The sequence below is a fragment of the Magallana gigas genome, chromosome 2, assembly GCF_963853765.1.
Source record: "Magallana gigas chromosome 2, xbMagGiga1.1, whole genome shotgun sequence".
NCBI lineage: Eukaryota > Metazoa > Mollusca > Bivalvia > Ostreida > Ostreidae > Magallana > Magallana gigas.
In genome coordinates, this window is record NC_088854.1 from 52,989,982 (window position 1) to 53,007,622 (window position 17,641).

At 37.4% G+C, this 17,641-nt stretch overlaps 1 protein-coding gene across 3 annotated transcripts; it reads left to right on the plus strand.

Moving 5' to 3' along the window:
• Window positions 1–1,490: 1,490 nt before the first annotated feature.
• LOC105336526 (histone-lysine N-methyltransferase 2D) lies at window positions 1,491–16,043 on the plus strand. 3 transcript variants are annotated; one of them, XM_011440880.4, is made up of 21 exons: window positions 1,491–3,956; window positions 4,315–5,388; window positions 5,478–5,548; window positions 5,674–5,806; window positions 5,930–6,271; window positions 6,433–6,612; window positions 7,206–7,374; window positions 7,525–8,036; window positions 8,189–8,337; window positions 8,557–8,895; window positions 9,055–9,159; window positions 9,249–9,358; window positions 9,469–9,712; window positions 9,921–10,033; window positions 10,386–10,515; window positions 10,666–10,965; window positions 11,061–11,191; window positions 11,338–11,515; window positions 11,640–11,756; window positions 12,916–13,098; window positions 13,193–16,043. In XM_011440880.4, the coding sequence occupies exons 1-21, from the start codon at window positions 1,901–1,903 to the stop codon at window positions 13,283–13,285; spliced, it is 6,729 nt and encodes a 2,242-aa protein (XP_011439182.3). In that variant the 5' UTR covers window positions 1,491–1,900; the 3' UTR covers window positions 13,286–16,043. The 3 variants fall into 3 exon arrangements, with proteins under 3 accessions (XP_011439182.3, XP_011439183.3, XP_011439184.3); XM_011440881.4 differs by having other exon boundaries at window positions 5,939–6,271; XM_011440882.4 differs by having other exon boundaries at window positions 5,478–5,536.
• The last annotated feature ends 1,598 nt before the right edge of the window (window positions 16,044–17,641 follow it).

Sequence of the window (17,641 nt, forward strand, 5' to 3'; positions counted from 1 at the left end):
TTTCTATAAGCTATATGTTTGTGGAAAAAGCCGTCAAGACGCCTCAATTGGAGCAAAATTGAATTATTATCCTATTATTATTGTCCTGTTCAAAAATTGAGCTGTTATATATTCCTTAGAAGAGAATTCTTTCTTTTGACAAAAATTAATGATGTTTTCAAATCTTATTTATCATAAAAGTTTAAGTTTCATGCAGACCTATTGTATTAGCAGGTTTTTGCACCAAAATAAAATTTTAAAAAAATACAGCTCATATTGCTTTAATTTATATCTAATAAGTTTTGTGCTTTCTCTCCTAATGGTCAGTAACATTTTTTTCTACAAAAATACTCTTATGATACAAAAGATTATTATATATTTAAACTTTAAGATTCCGTTGTTTTATTCATAATCATTGTCAACCTGTCACTCAGGTTAGGTAATATTGTATGCAAATAATAATAGAAAATATCAGAAAAGCAATTTATTATTTTTTATTTATTGAAAAAGAAAGGCAAGTCGTCTATGCTATTTCTCAGCAAATTCTGAGATACCAACAGCTTAGTTTAATATTTATTCCTAAAAAATTTTTTTCATTAATCAGCATTATTTAAGGTTTTTTTTTATTTATTAATTTTTTGGTGAAAATGATGTGGAAGCACATGCGTACTTGCGTACGCCTAGCTACGCGCCTGCTTTCCAAAGTCATAGCCAAACGACACCTCCCCCTCTTCCCGTTACGCACTTCTTGGCAATCAAGCAGGTACTTGTTTGCAACGCGCATGCGTTACCCATTAACCTCATTATTTAGCTTGTAAATATTGTTGTCAATTACGCCCCATGAAAGCTTGTTCCAGTAAAATCATTTCAATCTCTTACAAGAAAAATATTTAATGGATTTTTTATTGGCGACAGAATATAATAAATAGCTAAAAATAATCCAAATAATCTATCAAACGCGGGGTTTGTTAAGTAAATATGGATTGCAGTATTAACGGGAAAGAATTGTAATGCTCTTACTTACCATGTGTATGATATTTGTTATTATTGACACCTCCTAAATATTGTCAGTAATCTTTATGCGCATTCTGTGAAATATATTCCACTTTAACTTAAATATATTTCATGATAAAAACCACAGCAATATTTTCCTTTAACAATATGGATTTAAATAAAGGTAGCATGTATCCGTAGTTTGAGGAAATAGGTATGATTTATTTAAAGTTTTCTTATTGCGTTTGAAATTGATCCCTTTCAAAATAATTATACATATTCAAGTGTAATGAAACTGCTACTTTGAGTTTTTGATAGTTTTTTGATGAGATAAGAAGTTCTTTCACTGTACGCGAACTGTAGAGTTAAATAAACTTAAACTTAAGAAGTTCAAGAATTCTCCCGAAAAAAATGAATAAATAGAATATAAGTATATTTCCAAAAACCTTTGTGAAGTAATTTCATGATCAGATTGAGTGGAGTAAAAATAAACATCAAAAGACCAATCTGTTCCTGAGAAGTGTATTTTTTCGTATTTTAGTCTGAACAAAACAAGGGAAGTAACAACATTCGCTTCCTGTTCGATGACCTAACAATGTTTGAGCTTGAAACATAATGGAATAGTAAATGTGTGGAAACGAGCAAAGCACAATGGACAAATCATTGATGGCACAATGTGATTTGATGATAGGGATTTATATTTAACCCAAATGGAAAGCAAAATGGACGGTATATTGCTGTTATTTTGTGTTGAAATATAAACAACATGGCCGCCGCGATGGCGACATTTCTTTGAAATTTATATTTTCATGGTAACGATTCATGATTTATATGTGAATGGATATAAGCACGAAACAAATGTATTCACAAACTGCATTGTCTATAATTGCATCGTTGGAATTAATTGTATTCGTAAATTCGTTCAACAATGGAAGAGGTCTTGCAAGTTTCCGAATCTCAAGCTGTTCAGGAACCAACAAGTAAAAATGGGTCAACGGAAAAAAGTGAGAAAGAGTCAAATTTGGAGTTAAAAACACTCCAAGAAAGTAGCTCACAGGAAAATGGTTGTCATTTGAACAGCAAAAAATCACCAAGATGTGACACTAGTGAAATAAAAATGGAGGTAACAAAACCCACAGCAGATTCAGCTGCTGTGGAAATGCAGGGCAAATCAAAACCACATCAGAATGGGCCAACAGAAAAAGAAAAACCTCCAGTTTCATGTTCACACTCTGAAAGCCCTCTTAAAACTGAAATGCAGGTAACACAGCCTGAAAAAATTGTCCCCAAAAGTGAGATTCAGCCAATTAAAAGTGAAAGCTCAAATTCAGTGTCTTCTAAGAATGGAAATGTGACTACTTGTGGCCCTTTTATGAGTAGCATTGATGCTGTTATAAATTCTGTTGCTCACAATATACCCCCAGATGAACCTAGTGATCTTGATTCAAATAATAGTGCTAAAGGTACAGCAGGTGATTCTCGAGCTGTACAGAGTTATGGTCATTCATCCCACTATATGCATCAGACAAATCCGAAACAAACTCAAGTTCCACATACAAACTATGGTGATAGAACAGTAAATCAACCATACAATCCTCAAATGTATCCTCACATGAAGGGTCAAACAATACCAGCTAGTGCAAATTATGGGATTTCAAATAATCCTCATCATGCTAGTGCTTCTGAACAGCTAAGTAGTTTAGTGAAATCTCATGGTTTGGATACTGGTAGTGAACATACACCAAATGATCAACAGCCATCAGGACATCATCCAGGTATCAGGCCAGAGATGCACCCGAATATTCCTCCTTCTTCAGTGTATAATCATCAACCAATGTACAGACCTATGTTTGACCCAAATTCAGGCATGCCCATGCACCCACCAGGACCTGGAGACATGCATCAGCAGAGGGCACCTAGTGCGCTTGTCAGACCACATAATGAAATCCCAAGTAGCCAAGACACCAAACAGCCACGAATTCCACAAAAAGGAGGAACAAAGCGGCAGCAGAGGCCACATCAGCTTCAGCAAGAAATACCACAGGGTATGAGACCACGAATGATGCCTGACCAGTTCAACAGAGGTGTACGTCCCATGTCCATGATTGATCCAAGACTGATGTCGACCTACTTTAGCCCAGAAAACATAAGGATGTTGCAAATGCGGTACCCTGATCCTCGTATGATGCCTCCACAGTTACTCCAACAAATGCAGGTGTTTGCAAGAATGCATCAAGCACAGCAACAGGCCCAACAGCAGGCTGTCCGCGCATCACACCCCCCTTCATCCCAACCCACAGGTGTAAGTGTAGCTCCTGGCGGGCAACAACAACCTCAAGGGTTACCTTCCCAGTCTCAAGCCAGTATGATACCTAGTCAACCGATGAGTGTTGAGGGCTCTCAACCAGCTAATTCTTCTGCACAGAAACAACCACATCATCCCATCCCCCCTCACCCAGGCCAGCCCTACCCGCATGTTCCATTGTCTCATCATCCACACGAACCAGGGAAACAGGGCCTAGGTCCTCATGCTCAGGAGTTTGTGACTTCTAGAAGCAATCCAATGGACATGAACTCAAACAGTACAAATGGCACAGAGTTGCAGAGCCAGTCCGGAGTACAGACTGCACTTGCATCAACATCTGCCCCCCATTTACCAAATGATGTTATGAATCGCCCCCTGTCTAGTGGTAGGCCTCCGTCTGCCGGTCGACCTCCTTCAGCAGGTAGGCCCCCATCTGTAGGCAGGCCCCCATCAGCAAATAGACCTCCCTCGGTCGGTCGACCTACATCTACTGAACCACCCCTTAACAGACCCCCCTCTGTGAGTCGTCCTCCATCAAGTAACAGTCGTCCGCCCTCTGCTGATCCCTCAAGCCGGCCTTCGTCAGTGAGTCGTAGTCCATCTACCCCACAATATGAGGCTGTTCCTCCTTTATTTGGATACCCTGTGTCCTCTTCAGAGTCAACATATTCTGGTACAGGTATGTAAAATTCACATTCATGATCAACAAATATTTATTTTATTTGCACTATATATTTTAACAATTTTGCTTACTTGTGTACATATTAGTCAAAGCTGTACATGCTGTAGTATGGTAAAAGTTAGAATCTGTATGAATCATGAGTTTCATAACCCTGTAGGCTACGTCATTTAAAAAAAACAAGTATTACTATTTTAGTGGGCATTTGGATTCATCTTTACGAAAAAAAATTTTGCCACATAAATAAATTCATTTCATCTCTTGCTTAAATGACATAATCATTAAAATCCTTTGAAGTTTGAACTGCAGCTGATGCAGATTGTTTTGTATTTAAAAATTGATCTCTATTGAATTGCAGATAAATCCTCAGTTCCTACAACCAGTACTTTGTCCTCCCAAATGGAATCAGCTGCTAGTATGCAGTCTTTTTCAACCTCATCTAGTCAACCATCACCTGCAACACCCACTGTAACACAAACACCTTACACTGGAGAGGCTTCTCATGAGGGGGCTCCAGAGGGGGAACAACAGAAAACTGCCCAGAAGAGGTCTGCTGCACCGCCCCATTCTTCCACTACATCTGCTGCTCCTAACATGCCTTCTCCATTCGGACCTCCAACATCCATGGCACCTATACCCCAGGGCTACGTACAGACACCATTTGGCATGCTGCCTCACCACTCTCCTGGGATAACTCAAGGTGTGCCTTTCTCAGGAATGGATGGACATAGGATGATGTCTCCACACATGCGCATGCCTGGGTTTCCAACCCAGGGGTTCCCAATGCCACCTCACATGCAGAGACTCCCCCCTCCCCACGGAGGCCCTCTGTCTCCTAACTCTATGCAAGCTATGGCTTCTCTAGCTCAAAGAATGCAGGGTCCACCGGTCAGTGGTCAGAATGTCCGACCAGGAATGCCCCCCAATTTGCCAGGGATGGGACAACGTGGCATGACTCCGGGAATGCCCCCTGTCTCCATGGATGGTGCACAAGCATACAATTACAATTATAGAATGCCATTTGGTATTGGTCCCCATCAAAGACCCCCAGGAGGCCCCACACCTGAACATCCTCCTAGAGGTCCTAGAGCTAAAGGACCACGCCCACCTCGTCCTATGGCACCACTTCATATGCCTCCTAACATGCCACCTAACTCGGAGCATGGTCTGATCTCCCCCGGACAATCTATGCCAGGAATGATGCCTGGTCAGCATGGAAATCTGCCGACAGATCCCAACATGCAAAGTGTACATTCCCAGGGGCGTCCCCCTAGTATAGGAACAGGACCGCAGCCCTCTCCCCTTGACAGCTCTTCACCTAGTCCCAAGGTACCGGCAACACCTCCAGCCAATGTGGATCAAGCCCACCTGGATGAAATGATTCAAAATACTCAAGTCAAACATGAACCAATAGACCCTAGCATAAAAACAGGTATGAAATGACAATTTTATAATTCATTAATTTCTTATCTGCTTAAATACATTGTTTTAATGTAGAAATATTGGGGTTTTTTTTTTCAGAGATGACTCAAGAACAACACAATGCACTCTTAAAACAGCTTTTGGGAAAGAATTTGAAGGTAAACCCAGAGGTGTGTAGGCTTTTTTACACTGATATAAATGTAAAATATTATCAAGAATTGGTTTTTTTTTCTCAACAGTACCAGTACTCTAATTCAGTGAAAAAAATGGAATTTTAAAGTTGTTTTTTTTACAGGATACTGAAGATTCAGTTCCATTAATATCGAAATTGACACCAGAGCAACAGAAACAGTTAGAACTTATTGAGAACATGCCACTAGTGATGGAACATGAGGCCAAAACACCAGAAGAGAAGGAAAGATTACTGGGTAAGACGCTTACAAAGTTAACAAACAAACACACCATAATTGTTGGTCATTTATTTTGTGTAAATCACCCCAAAACAGGCTTATTATTGACATAGATGGAATACTTTACTAATTATTTGATAGCTTTAACAGAACTAAAGAAGCAAGCTTACGAGCAGAGGAGGAAAGAATATGAACAACTGCGGAAGCAGAAGCGCAAGCAGCAGAATGCTGAAAACAAGAAGAGAAAGCGGAAAGAGAAGGAAGCGGAGGCTGCCCTGATGGTGGATCCCAGTCAGCCTGCACCTCCTGCCAAGAAAAGGCCACGTAAAAAGAAGCCTGACTCCCTGGAGGAGGACCTTGATGCCAAGGCCAGCCACTTCATCCAGATGCTGGGAACCCTCCCCACAGTCCCGCTGGAGGAACCCAGGGTGGGGAATTTCTTCTCAGTTTTAAATGTGCCTGGAAGTCCGAATGTAATCACAGGTAAGACTGTTCAATTAATCTTAATTATTGTATTTATTGCATCGTAATTGTTAGCTCTTTTATGAAATACATGTTAGTTTTAATGCTAGAAATTATTTGATTTTTTTGTGTCTGAGAATAGTGTGTGCAATTGAATACTAAAGCTTTTGAATTATTTGCAGGAGAAAACTGTCTGAAAGGAAATTTTGGAAACAGTTATCTGGAGGGTGTAGCTGACTTTTATGGAAATACTCTGTTACATGGATTGCATCCTCTCGGGTCCTTTGTCCGAATGCCCAAGCCACGAGATATTGAGTCCAGGAGACAATTCATTAGAGGGGGGCAAGAAGAGAGCGGGCCAGGTATATACTTATTATCAATGCCAAAGTATTGTTATGGCTTCAAACTTGCTCAACAAGCAACAATAAGTTTTGCATATTATTCCTTCAACAACTTTCAAACATATTTCTATTTAGAAAGATTTGGTCCAGTTGAAATATATATTTATGTTAGGCCAAACAAGGAATAAAAAAAAAAATGGTGAAAAAAACAAAAGCATTAAATTCTGCATCTGCTTGGCAAATAATTGTGGACAGATGATAAGTTACCGTATCAATTCTTTACCAGTTGGGGTGCCAGATCAATTCAGCACCTGTTGAAATCAGACCACAATGTACAATTATAAAAAAAAGAGTATTAAAGTTTGATAAAGTCTTAACTTTTAAGTTTATTTCTCTATAACACACCTTTTAAGCCTTCCAGTATTCTGATTAAATTTGTTCATATACATTGTACATTGGATATACTTTTCAAAATCATAAGCAAGCTTTCATGATGTGGTAAAAAAAAAAAATTACAATTATTTGGAGGTGTGTTTATCAATAGAACAACACTGTAAACATAACATAAGCTATGTATATGCATAAACTGTTATTCCACACTTTCATTTTTACAGATCTTCACACTGACCAGCAGAGGTACCATCTGAACTCGGACAGATTGCCGATTCCTGGCCCCCCATTTGGATTGCCTGGCCTGCCACCATTCTTTGGCAGGGGAGAAAAACCTCCTGTTCCCTCTTTACCTCCATCTCCACGCATAGAACCAAGATTGGATTATTTGAAGTAAGTATTTTTTTATTAAGACCTATATGTAGCTTTCTTCTCCAGTTTATTATTTGTATCAAAACATTGGTTTAGAAAAAAAATTCTGTATCTGTTTGTCATAAAAACTTGTTGTAGAGAGGCTTTATTGTATATTTTGTGTATTTTCAGGGGAAGTGATAGCCCTTGCACAGTGATTTCCTCCTCCTCACCCGAGCATGAGTTTGGCGACTTGGATGAGGAGTTCCCCATGTTGAAACCCATAGAGCCAGCCTCTGCTGCTGACGACAGATCTTCACCCCTGGTTCCTATCCTACAACCAGTTGCCGTCAAATCAGTGCCATTGAAGCTTAAGGAGGAGCCGGCTATCCAGATTAAGTCGGAACCCAAAGACAAGGTCAAGGCCGTTACCGACACTGACCTCACACAGAAGAAACTGACTATGTCTGATAAACATGAAAATGGAAAACTGCCTCCCAACCTGTCAGCTTTAACAAGACCTTTCCAAAATGCTAATCTAAATCAGGACATTTCTGTAACTCTTACTCTGTCTGCTAATGCTGCAGATGACATTGGAGGAGTCCTTTCTCAGATTGCAGAGCTGCTAAAAATAGCAGTGCCCCCTTCTTATGAAGTTGGCAGTCGGAGTCCATCACCTGAACAAGGGAAAATCAACTCCAAACGTAAGTGTTTTAGAAAGAGTTTAATGATAAGCACAATGTGGAGGGGAAAAAATTATGAAATGATACACATTTCAATATTAACAGACAGTTTGTTGCTATTTGCAGTGTTAGCCTTGTCTTTTGTTATTTGAAACATTTCTGTGATTTTGCAGATTTGGAGGATAAGGTCAATGTACAGAACCTGATTAAATCCAAAGCCAAGTTCTGTCGACTGTGTGATTCCTTTGTATATGACTCAGGATTCAGGAAAAGGAAATGTGATATACCATTCTTAGCAAAGGAGGATTACTTTAGTATCAAGGTAAGAAATATTTTTTGTTTTTAAAATTGATATTAGCAATTGTGTAGACTTAAAAAATGTGTTTCTGTTAAATGCAATATTTGCATGATTTCATCCCTTTTTACAAAAATAAATGCTGTGCAATTATGAATATTGTCAATTACCGGTACTCTTTTCAATATGGTTTTGCTAATTGTTTTTCAGAATAATTAATTTTAATTATTGTGTTATCATTTCCAGGACTTTGATGATGAAGAAGTGACATTTTGTACAGAGAAATGCTATACTAAATTTGCCACGGTCTATCAAGAAATCAACAAGCCTCCCCCGGAGGACCCCATGAGAAACTTGACCCTGTCAAAGCATCACTCCTCAGACTTTAGTCCCAGAAGCTTAGGAAGTCACACTCCCACCACCCCCACCAAAAGTGACTCCACCCTCACTCTCACCCCCACCACACCTAACTCTGGGGGAGCCCTCACCCCAGTTCAGCCCAGTCCCCCAATCAAATCTCGCCTGGAGGATAAAATCAGCAAAAAGCATCGAAGGACTGCCAGTATTGATGCCCCAGTTCCCAAGGTGAGTGTCAGCTGTTCTAAGGACCTTACAATCGGAAACATTTTGTGACTTTTACATGTATGTGTTTGTGATAAGAAACATTTTTGCTTCGTGTAAGTTTTCATGATAAATGAAGGTGTTTTGAGTTTTACGAACAAAATATGTGATTGTATTTGACAGCCTCTTATTAAGAAGCACAAGAACGTGAGGTATAGGCGTTGGGATCAAGCATTTACTGACTCTCTGCCCCAGGAACCTGGAGTACCAGACAAAGAAATACAGAATGTAAGTCACTGGCGCAGACAGTCTCTGTAGCAATAGTATGAAGACTGTGAAATAAGTGAGATAATGCTAATTTCTTACTCTTTTTACAGCTGTGGAAAGCCCTTGGAACAATCATTGTGCCAAAGACTCTACCCGAGGACACCAGGAAGTGTTTGTTTTGTCAGCAGCAGGGGGATGGGGAGACGGACGGCCCTGGGAGGTTAGTGTATTTCTGAGGCAAAATAAAATTAACAATCATTCACATACATGTACTTACAGTACAGGGTTTACATGACTATGTGTGATGTTAACCATGATCTGTTTTTACAGACTGCTGAACATGGATATAGACAGCTATGCCCATCTGAACTGTGCCCTGTGGTCGTCGGAGGTGTACGAGACTCTGAATGGGGCCCTGATGAATGTGGACAGTGCTTACAAGCGGGGGCTTAAGATTGAGTGTACTGCTTGCGGCATCAAGGGGGCCACAGTGGGTTGCTTTAACAATCGGTGTCCAAAGTATTATCATCTTGGTTGTGCTAAAAAAGTGGGATGCATGTTCTTTCAAGATAAGGTATGTATGCTTCAATACATGTATTTGTTTCATAGATTTTTCAGTTAAGAGGTTTTGATAAGGTATCTTGATTACATAGTGAAAAATAAATAAGATTCAAGAAATGCAAAAAGGGTTCTTCCATCAAGTCCACCTGTGAAAGAAACTGTTTGGTATACATGTGTTAGCTTGTAGATGTTGAATCTAATTGACTAATGTATGTTTGCAGACAATCCTATGTCCCTCCCATGCTGCCAAACAAGGAGCAGAGAATGTCCTGGAATCACTGTCCGTCTTCAGGCGGGTCTATATCAACAGGAGCGAGGACAAACAAGTGGCAAAGTATGACACACACCATAATACTGTCATTTGATAAAAGCAAATGTTTTGTGGACCCTTATTTCTATATGAATGATTACGCATGGATTCACTAATTCAATCAATATGTAATCAGATTAGATATTGTTTTCTCTTAACAAAGCGAAGAAAATTGATTTAATTATTAAAAGATAATAGTAAGATACATGTATAAAATCATTGTTTCAACTTGTCACCTTTTAAGAAGAAATGAAGTTATGAAGAATTAATTCCATTAAGTTTCAATAGAAAAGCTTTCTCTGATGTAAGAATAAATTTAATTGCTATTTGATCAGTTTGTAATTTTATGATATATCAATGATGTGTGCTGTTGTAGTATGGTGCATGGACAAGAGGAGGGACATTACATCCTGCGTATTGGTTCCCTGACTCTACACAGTGTGGGACAGCTGCTACCTCACCAGTTACAGACCGGCAAATTCCACACAAGGGACTGCATCTATCCTGTAAGTCCAATAATACATCTCAAAGTCAAGGAGAAACTCAATGAAATTTAATGATCTCACCAGAAAAAAAAAAGGTCTTAGAAAATATAAGTGTAGTGTATAATTCTTTGATCAGGATCTCTTCTCTATGTTAACATTTTTCTGTGGCAGGTTGGGTATAAATCTAGTCGTTATTACTGGAGCATGAAACGGTTGAACAAGAGATGCAGATATGTGTGCAGCATCGTGGATAATGAGGGTCAGCCTGGCTTTAAGATACGGATTGTGGAGCCGGGAGAGGAAGATGTTGTCCTATTAGACGTTTCACCAAAAGCTGTGTGGAACAAAGTCCTGGAGCCACTGGATAAACTCCGGCGGAATGCAGATTTGGTGAAAATTTTCCCATCCTTCACAAGTGGGGAGGAACTGTTTGGTTTAACAGAGCAAGCCATTGTTAGAGTCCTTGAATCAGTAAGCTGATTTCACAGTGTTATATGGGCATTGAGAAGTTGTTTTTGTATTGTTAATGTGTTACTGTCAACACCAGAGATTTTTATGTTTCACAGCTTCCTGGCACAGATCTGCTGACAAACTACAACTTTAAATTCCCTCGCTCTCTGAGGATTGAGATGCCCCTGACTATCAACCCCACAGGGTGTGCACGCACAGAGCCAAAACTGAGGACTCATTTCAGAAAGTAAGCATTTTCTCTGTTATGTGATATGCCAAAAATCAACTTAAAAGTGGAACTGTATTCTTTAAATTTCAAGCCAGCAAAATGTTTAAAGATTTATAAATGTGTATAGGATTATGTGTATTACTTTATACAATGATGTGTTACAGACCCCATACCCTCCAATCTGCCAACACCTCACGCTCCCTCCCTCAGACTGTGACAGGGGTCTCAGGAGATATCAATTCTCCCTACATGAAACAATTTGTTCATTCCAAGTCGGCACAGTATAGGAAACTTAAGACCGAATGGAGGACAAATGTTTTTCTAGGGCGGTCCAGAATCCAGGTAAAGTGGGTTTAAGATTTTCAAAATGTACAAACAGTTTAATGGTGGACATTTTAAATTTGTTTCCTTCTGACATGTACTTTTAAAATATTTTTAGATTTTTACTATATTTTATGCCTTGCAGGGTCTGGGATTATTTGCTGCCCGTGACTTGGAGAAACACACAATGGTGATTGAGTACATTGGATATCTCATCAGGAATGAAGTGGCAAACAGAACAGAAGTTGTGTATGAGGAGCAGGTAAGAAACCAGCCATGATGGTCAAAGACCAATATCTACATTAGCAATTATGTTTTCTTATACCTTATGAACCTATAGAATAGCGAAAACTTTCAATTCTGTATGAACATTTTATTACGTCACAATGACCATAGCACGGGCTTATCACTTGTCAGTTGGATTATTGTAAATATAAAACATCGGTAATTTTGGCAATTCTAAACGGTTTGCCTTTTTCAAAAGTAAAAATAAGTATTAAACAGCAATGTTAAAAAGTTCACTGGGATATGAACTTGGTTAGTACATGATTAAATCTTTTGAAAAGCCCTTTGGGCTTTACAGGATTTGATCACGTGACCAACCAAGTTCTTATCCTAGTGAATTTTTTTAATTGCTGTTTTTTTTCTTAAGTGAGAATGTCAAGTTCAGATTATATAAATAGTGCCTGTTTGGGAGGGTAACAGTTGAAATTGACACCCCGAGGAAACCATTGTCAACCGACGCGAAGCGGAGGTTGACTGGTTTTTGAGGGGTGTGAATTTCAACTGTTATCCTCCCAAACAGGCACTATTTATTTTATTATACTGAATGTCTTAATTTTAGAGAATTTTTATATTGCTTTTATATAGAAATGTCGTGAATTCTACGGCGAACCGTACGCGCATAATTTACGTGCATGTTACAATTCGTTGTGTTACCCGTTGCTAAGTGCGTTGCTAACGCTGAGGGTAATAGAACAGATTATCAACTGCCTCTAAACCAATCAGAATTCAGTATTTAACATGAAAGTATAATAATATATAATAATAGTTTTATTTCCAATATTGGTCCCATATGGCATACAAGATTACAATTATGAAAGTGAAATATCTAAAAGAGGGTTTCTATATTCAAATTAGTCCATTCACAATGGGTATGGAGTTTTTTACGTATTGCACGTACATGAAAATGTAACAGCCATCAAATGTATCAAAGTAACCACATGTCTTAATGTGTATGCAAGTAATGATGTGCATTTACGTTCTTAAATTTATCTGCAATGGATCTTGTAGTTGAAGTAGTATTCTCTGAATTACATTAAAAAAAAATTTGGACAGAATCAAGGAATGTGCTTGTTCTGCTTTGACAATGAAATAGATTCATCTTCAATTGATCTGAATTGCTTGAATTATATTTATAGAATCGAGGAGTGTACATGTTCCGCATTGACAATGAGACGGTAGTGGATGCTACCATGGCCGGCGGCCCTGCACGCTACATCAACCACTCCTGTAATCCCAACTGTGTGGCAGAGGTTGTACCATTCGATAAGGAGAGTAAGATCATCATCATCACTAACAGGCGCATCCCAAGAGGGGAAGAGGTATGATGGCAGATCACAATGAACAATTATCTGGACAGAATTTAATCCAGTTTGAAATGTGAGTTAATTATGTGTTTTTTTGTTTTTATTTCAGCTGACTTATGACTACAAGTTTGACTTTGAGGATGAGCAGCACAAGATTCCTTGTTGTTGTGGAGCACCAGGCTGTAGGAAGTGGATGAACTGACCAAATAAACAATCGGTCTCTGAAGACTAATCAGTCACTTTAGCCAGTGATGATGTTCAGTGGATGAACTGAAAAGTCATTCCACCAACTGGATCATTGTGGTTCTGGATGTTTGGTCAGTAATGAACTCCATATCGAACTGGAGATTCTGGATATTGGAAGGGTTCCTTTGTGAATCCTGTGTATTTCTCAGAAATTGTTGTAGGCAAGATAAACTGAATGCTAGAAGCTTGATACACAACAATGAAGGAGATACAAGTGTGATATACAAGTTGGCAGGATAAAATGAAAGCTCTGTGATGATTCTACAGTCAGCGTCCCTGGATGGGATGAAGGAGACTCAGATTTGCCATGTAAACTCAGAAGGAGGTTCGCAGATCTCCTAGAGCTTTGACAAGTCTGTTTGTGAAATATGTATGTTATTGATACATTTTGCTGGAAATTGAGGAGATATTCCTCAAGTGTGTGTGATATCCTTTTTTCACAGGAATGTTGAAGAGTGCAATTGATTTTATATGTATAATATTAATCACAAAATGAAATCAACTTTGTTTTGTATGATGCTATAAATAGTATTATAAATTTGTACAAATGATTTATTCCATATCCCTTATGCAAGTTGTGTAAACAAAAACAATTGTTTATCAAACAGCTTTTTTTTTATCTCCTTTAATGTGATTTCACATTAATTTTAATGTTAGTGGTCAGACATTGAGATTGTTGATGATCTTTTTTCACATAAAAAGACTCAGATTATTTGATGCTTAGTATTAACCAAGCATAATAAGGTGTGATTAGGTTTTGTGCATGTCATAAATCAGTCTACAGACATGAATGTGTCTGTCCAAAAATGCACCGAAATAGGTAGAATTAGGAGAAATTGCACTGTACAAACTTTAAGCACTATTAGGCATTGGCAGTCAAACTAATGGAAGTTTAAGAGCACATTTAGTGGAGAAGACTGATTTTGGACTGTACTGTAATTGTGGACTACCTCAGGAAGTTGACATTTTTTTGTACAATACATCATAATGGAAATCCCAAACTTAAAGAAGTGCTGTTTTTGCCTGTATTTAACTTTCATCTGTATATAAAGTTCATCACCTTCTCTGCGAAACAATGGCTGCTGGGGTCATTCTGACGAAGATGAGGTACACGGGAGAATGTCCTAGCTCTGCATTCCATGGAGGAGTGAAACGTTGCTCGGGAGGCCTCTTGAGGACGGACATTCTTCTGTGCTTGAAAGTTGTGTGTTAGTGACGTATGTGGCCTTTTAACGATCTCACCAGCACTAGGCAGCATGGCTGTTATATGTAAATTATATGTAAATCGTATGTAAATTTTAGTGTATTAGCTTGTAAATTTCAAGGTTTATAAATTAAAATCTTGCGTACATGTATATTATTATTTCAAAACCAATATTCAATACTACTTGAGTATGCATAACTTACTCACATCATTTCACATTATAGATTTATATATATATATATATATATATATATATATATACCATACTAGAATATAGCCAGTCTTCATATTTGCTAGGAAAAAGAATTATTAATAATTATATACTGTATTAGCCTTTTCTTGTACATTTGTGATCTTTGATAGACTTTTGACTTGTTGAGTAATTTAATCATGCCCCCTTTTATTAATCTTTTACATCATGTTTTCTATATATACCAATGTTTACTTCCCTGGTTGGTGTTTGTTTTTGCTTTTGGTTGATATGTGTAGAATTTTTTGGTAGTATGTAGTGAACAGTTTGAACACTTCTTGGTTCAACTCTAGCTTAGCATTTTACATCCTTTCTCACACTCTTTCTCTTCACTATAGTTGTTGTCATCAAATGAACTTTTTTTGTTATCAATGGAAAGGTAGCACCACACAGATCTGAAGATAAAAGTAAACAGAACTGTCCCACTCTTGGTTTGGTAATTGGTATATTCTGAACTACAATATTTTACATTTGTCAAAATTTCATAATTACTAGATGTCTAATAACCAGTGTATGTTGATGAAGAGTAAATCAAACTCTGATGGGTTTTTTTTTCCTGTTTGCATTTATGAAAGACCTTGTATCTAAAACTGTGTCAGTAATTGTCCATTTTTGGCTTGGCGTGTTTTGTCTGTGTTTGTTACTGATCATCAGAGATTATATTGTACAGACTTTGTTTGTGGTAGTGTCATGTCTTATCTATATGGAGTAGTCTATCTTGTTATATTTGTTATCCATAGATTATATATAGAGATGTGTTAACAGTGGCATACGTCTACAAATTCAAACATCAGAGTGTTTTCTCCGTCTCTCTCAATCAGTACCCCCACTATGAAATTTATTGACTGATTTTTAGTTTTGTGATTTGTGTACTCTGTTGAAATTTAAGTTATGCAGTTATGAATACAATTTGATTCATGATCATTTTTGAACACATATTTATTCCTTTTTCTGAAGATATAAAATGTAGATATGGACAGTCTCGAAACTGTTGTGTTTTCCAGCTACGCTGTTTTATAATAATGAGCTATAGTTGTACTCATAGCGAGTTTGTCAGATGGAGCCTGCTGTATTGTTTTATTTATATTCTACCATTCATTTCTCCCATCGCGTGTACATTATCTCATTACTCTCCATGTAGACTGGGAAGGAGAACGGGAGATTTTCGTCATTTCTTCTAATTTAATCTATACAGCAATAAAACAAGTTTTATACGGGAAGAATCACACATGTTTTGTGCAAATATAGAATTGTCATGAATGCTTGTGTTGTTTTATTTTAATACTGTATTAACTGCTTGGACTGTTGGAAGGAATTCTATATGGTATCTCTTAATAGAGGGGAATTTGATTCCCATACATGCTATTGAGCCTTGTCCCAAACCCTGAGTTAAAATGCATTATCATCTCCCACCTGGCAAGAAAGTATTGGTCTATCTTAAAGTAGTCCGAGTATCGCACTACGTCATAATACGGATTTTACAATATTGGTTCGACTTTTACAAAGCGTTTTTGATACCCGATATTGATTTTGCTCTACATCGCTGTTGTAAACAATGGCAATAATAAGCAATTAGAGCGGTAATATATGTATTCTATGAGAGATAGAAATGATTAATGTTGAGAAACTTGATTCTGTTAACGTAAAATGAGAAACGAAGTTTTTGAAATTAACCAGGATCTCGGGTATGCTTATATCTTCTTTGTTTTGACCCACCCCCACCCCCGAATTTTTCTTTTTCTTTTACTAAAACTGGTTTAGATTTAGAGACAGAAGCCATTTCGAATTTAATCAATCGTCAATTAATTAATGTTTAAATGATATCTAACATTGTTGACAGATCTAGGCAGAAAACTGAAGCAAAATGTGATTTTTACGGATTTTTTCGTCAGGGTCTACTTGGTTTAGAGCTTATAGCGTGAAAAGTAATCCGTAAACATATAATTTATTTTACCAAATCTTTTTTCTAAGATGTCAATCTATAGAATGAACACCATGAATTTAAGTTTGAGTTCATAAAATAGTAAAAAAAAATTACCAAACGCGATACTAGCATTGCATTTTTTGTATTCTATTTTAATACATCAGGTCCATAAAGCGTACTTACTTACAAAAATTTGCACAAAATTATTGATGAGATATGGCTTAAATAAATATTTATACTCTATTTTGTATGTTCAGTTCTAATTTTCCCAAAATTGGTGATTATTTTTAGGAAAAACGGACGTCTGGCAAATTTCATAATTGTCAATAATTTTCGCAATGGGGTACACCCGTCTGAGAGGTGATAACAAACATACTAGCATGTAAACATACATATTTTCTTTTGTATATGTATTGCTAGAATATATATTTATCATTTAAAGCTAATAATTAAGCTTTTAATGATTGAGCCCATTTAGTGCCGAGTATAGGACTACCTTAAATAATGTTGGAAATTTTCCATTGATTGGACCCTTGAATATCCAGTTACTGCATACTTTATATGATCAAGCAGACAAGACTACTGTATCATTATGTACATTCATGGCTCAGTTTTAAGCAGATTTTACAGGGTCCAGTCACCTGCAAAATTCATTACTTAATGATGATGAAAATCTTTATTAATTATCTATGAGATCATGTTTTACCAATGGTAAGATGTGTTTACATAAGAATGAATTTGTTGCAAACAGAAAGATTTTGCTCATTCAAAGCTTCTTTCTTTTTCCAATAATTTTTGTCTCAATTTTACTGAATTGCAAAAATGCATCATTTTTCATGTCATGTACATCCAGTGAGTGCTAATAAATGAGTGAAAAAATATCTCAATGTGATACAGACAAAGCTAATTAAGGTTGCCTTTGCTGCGGTTTGAA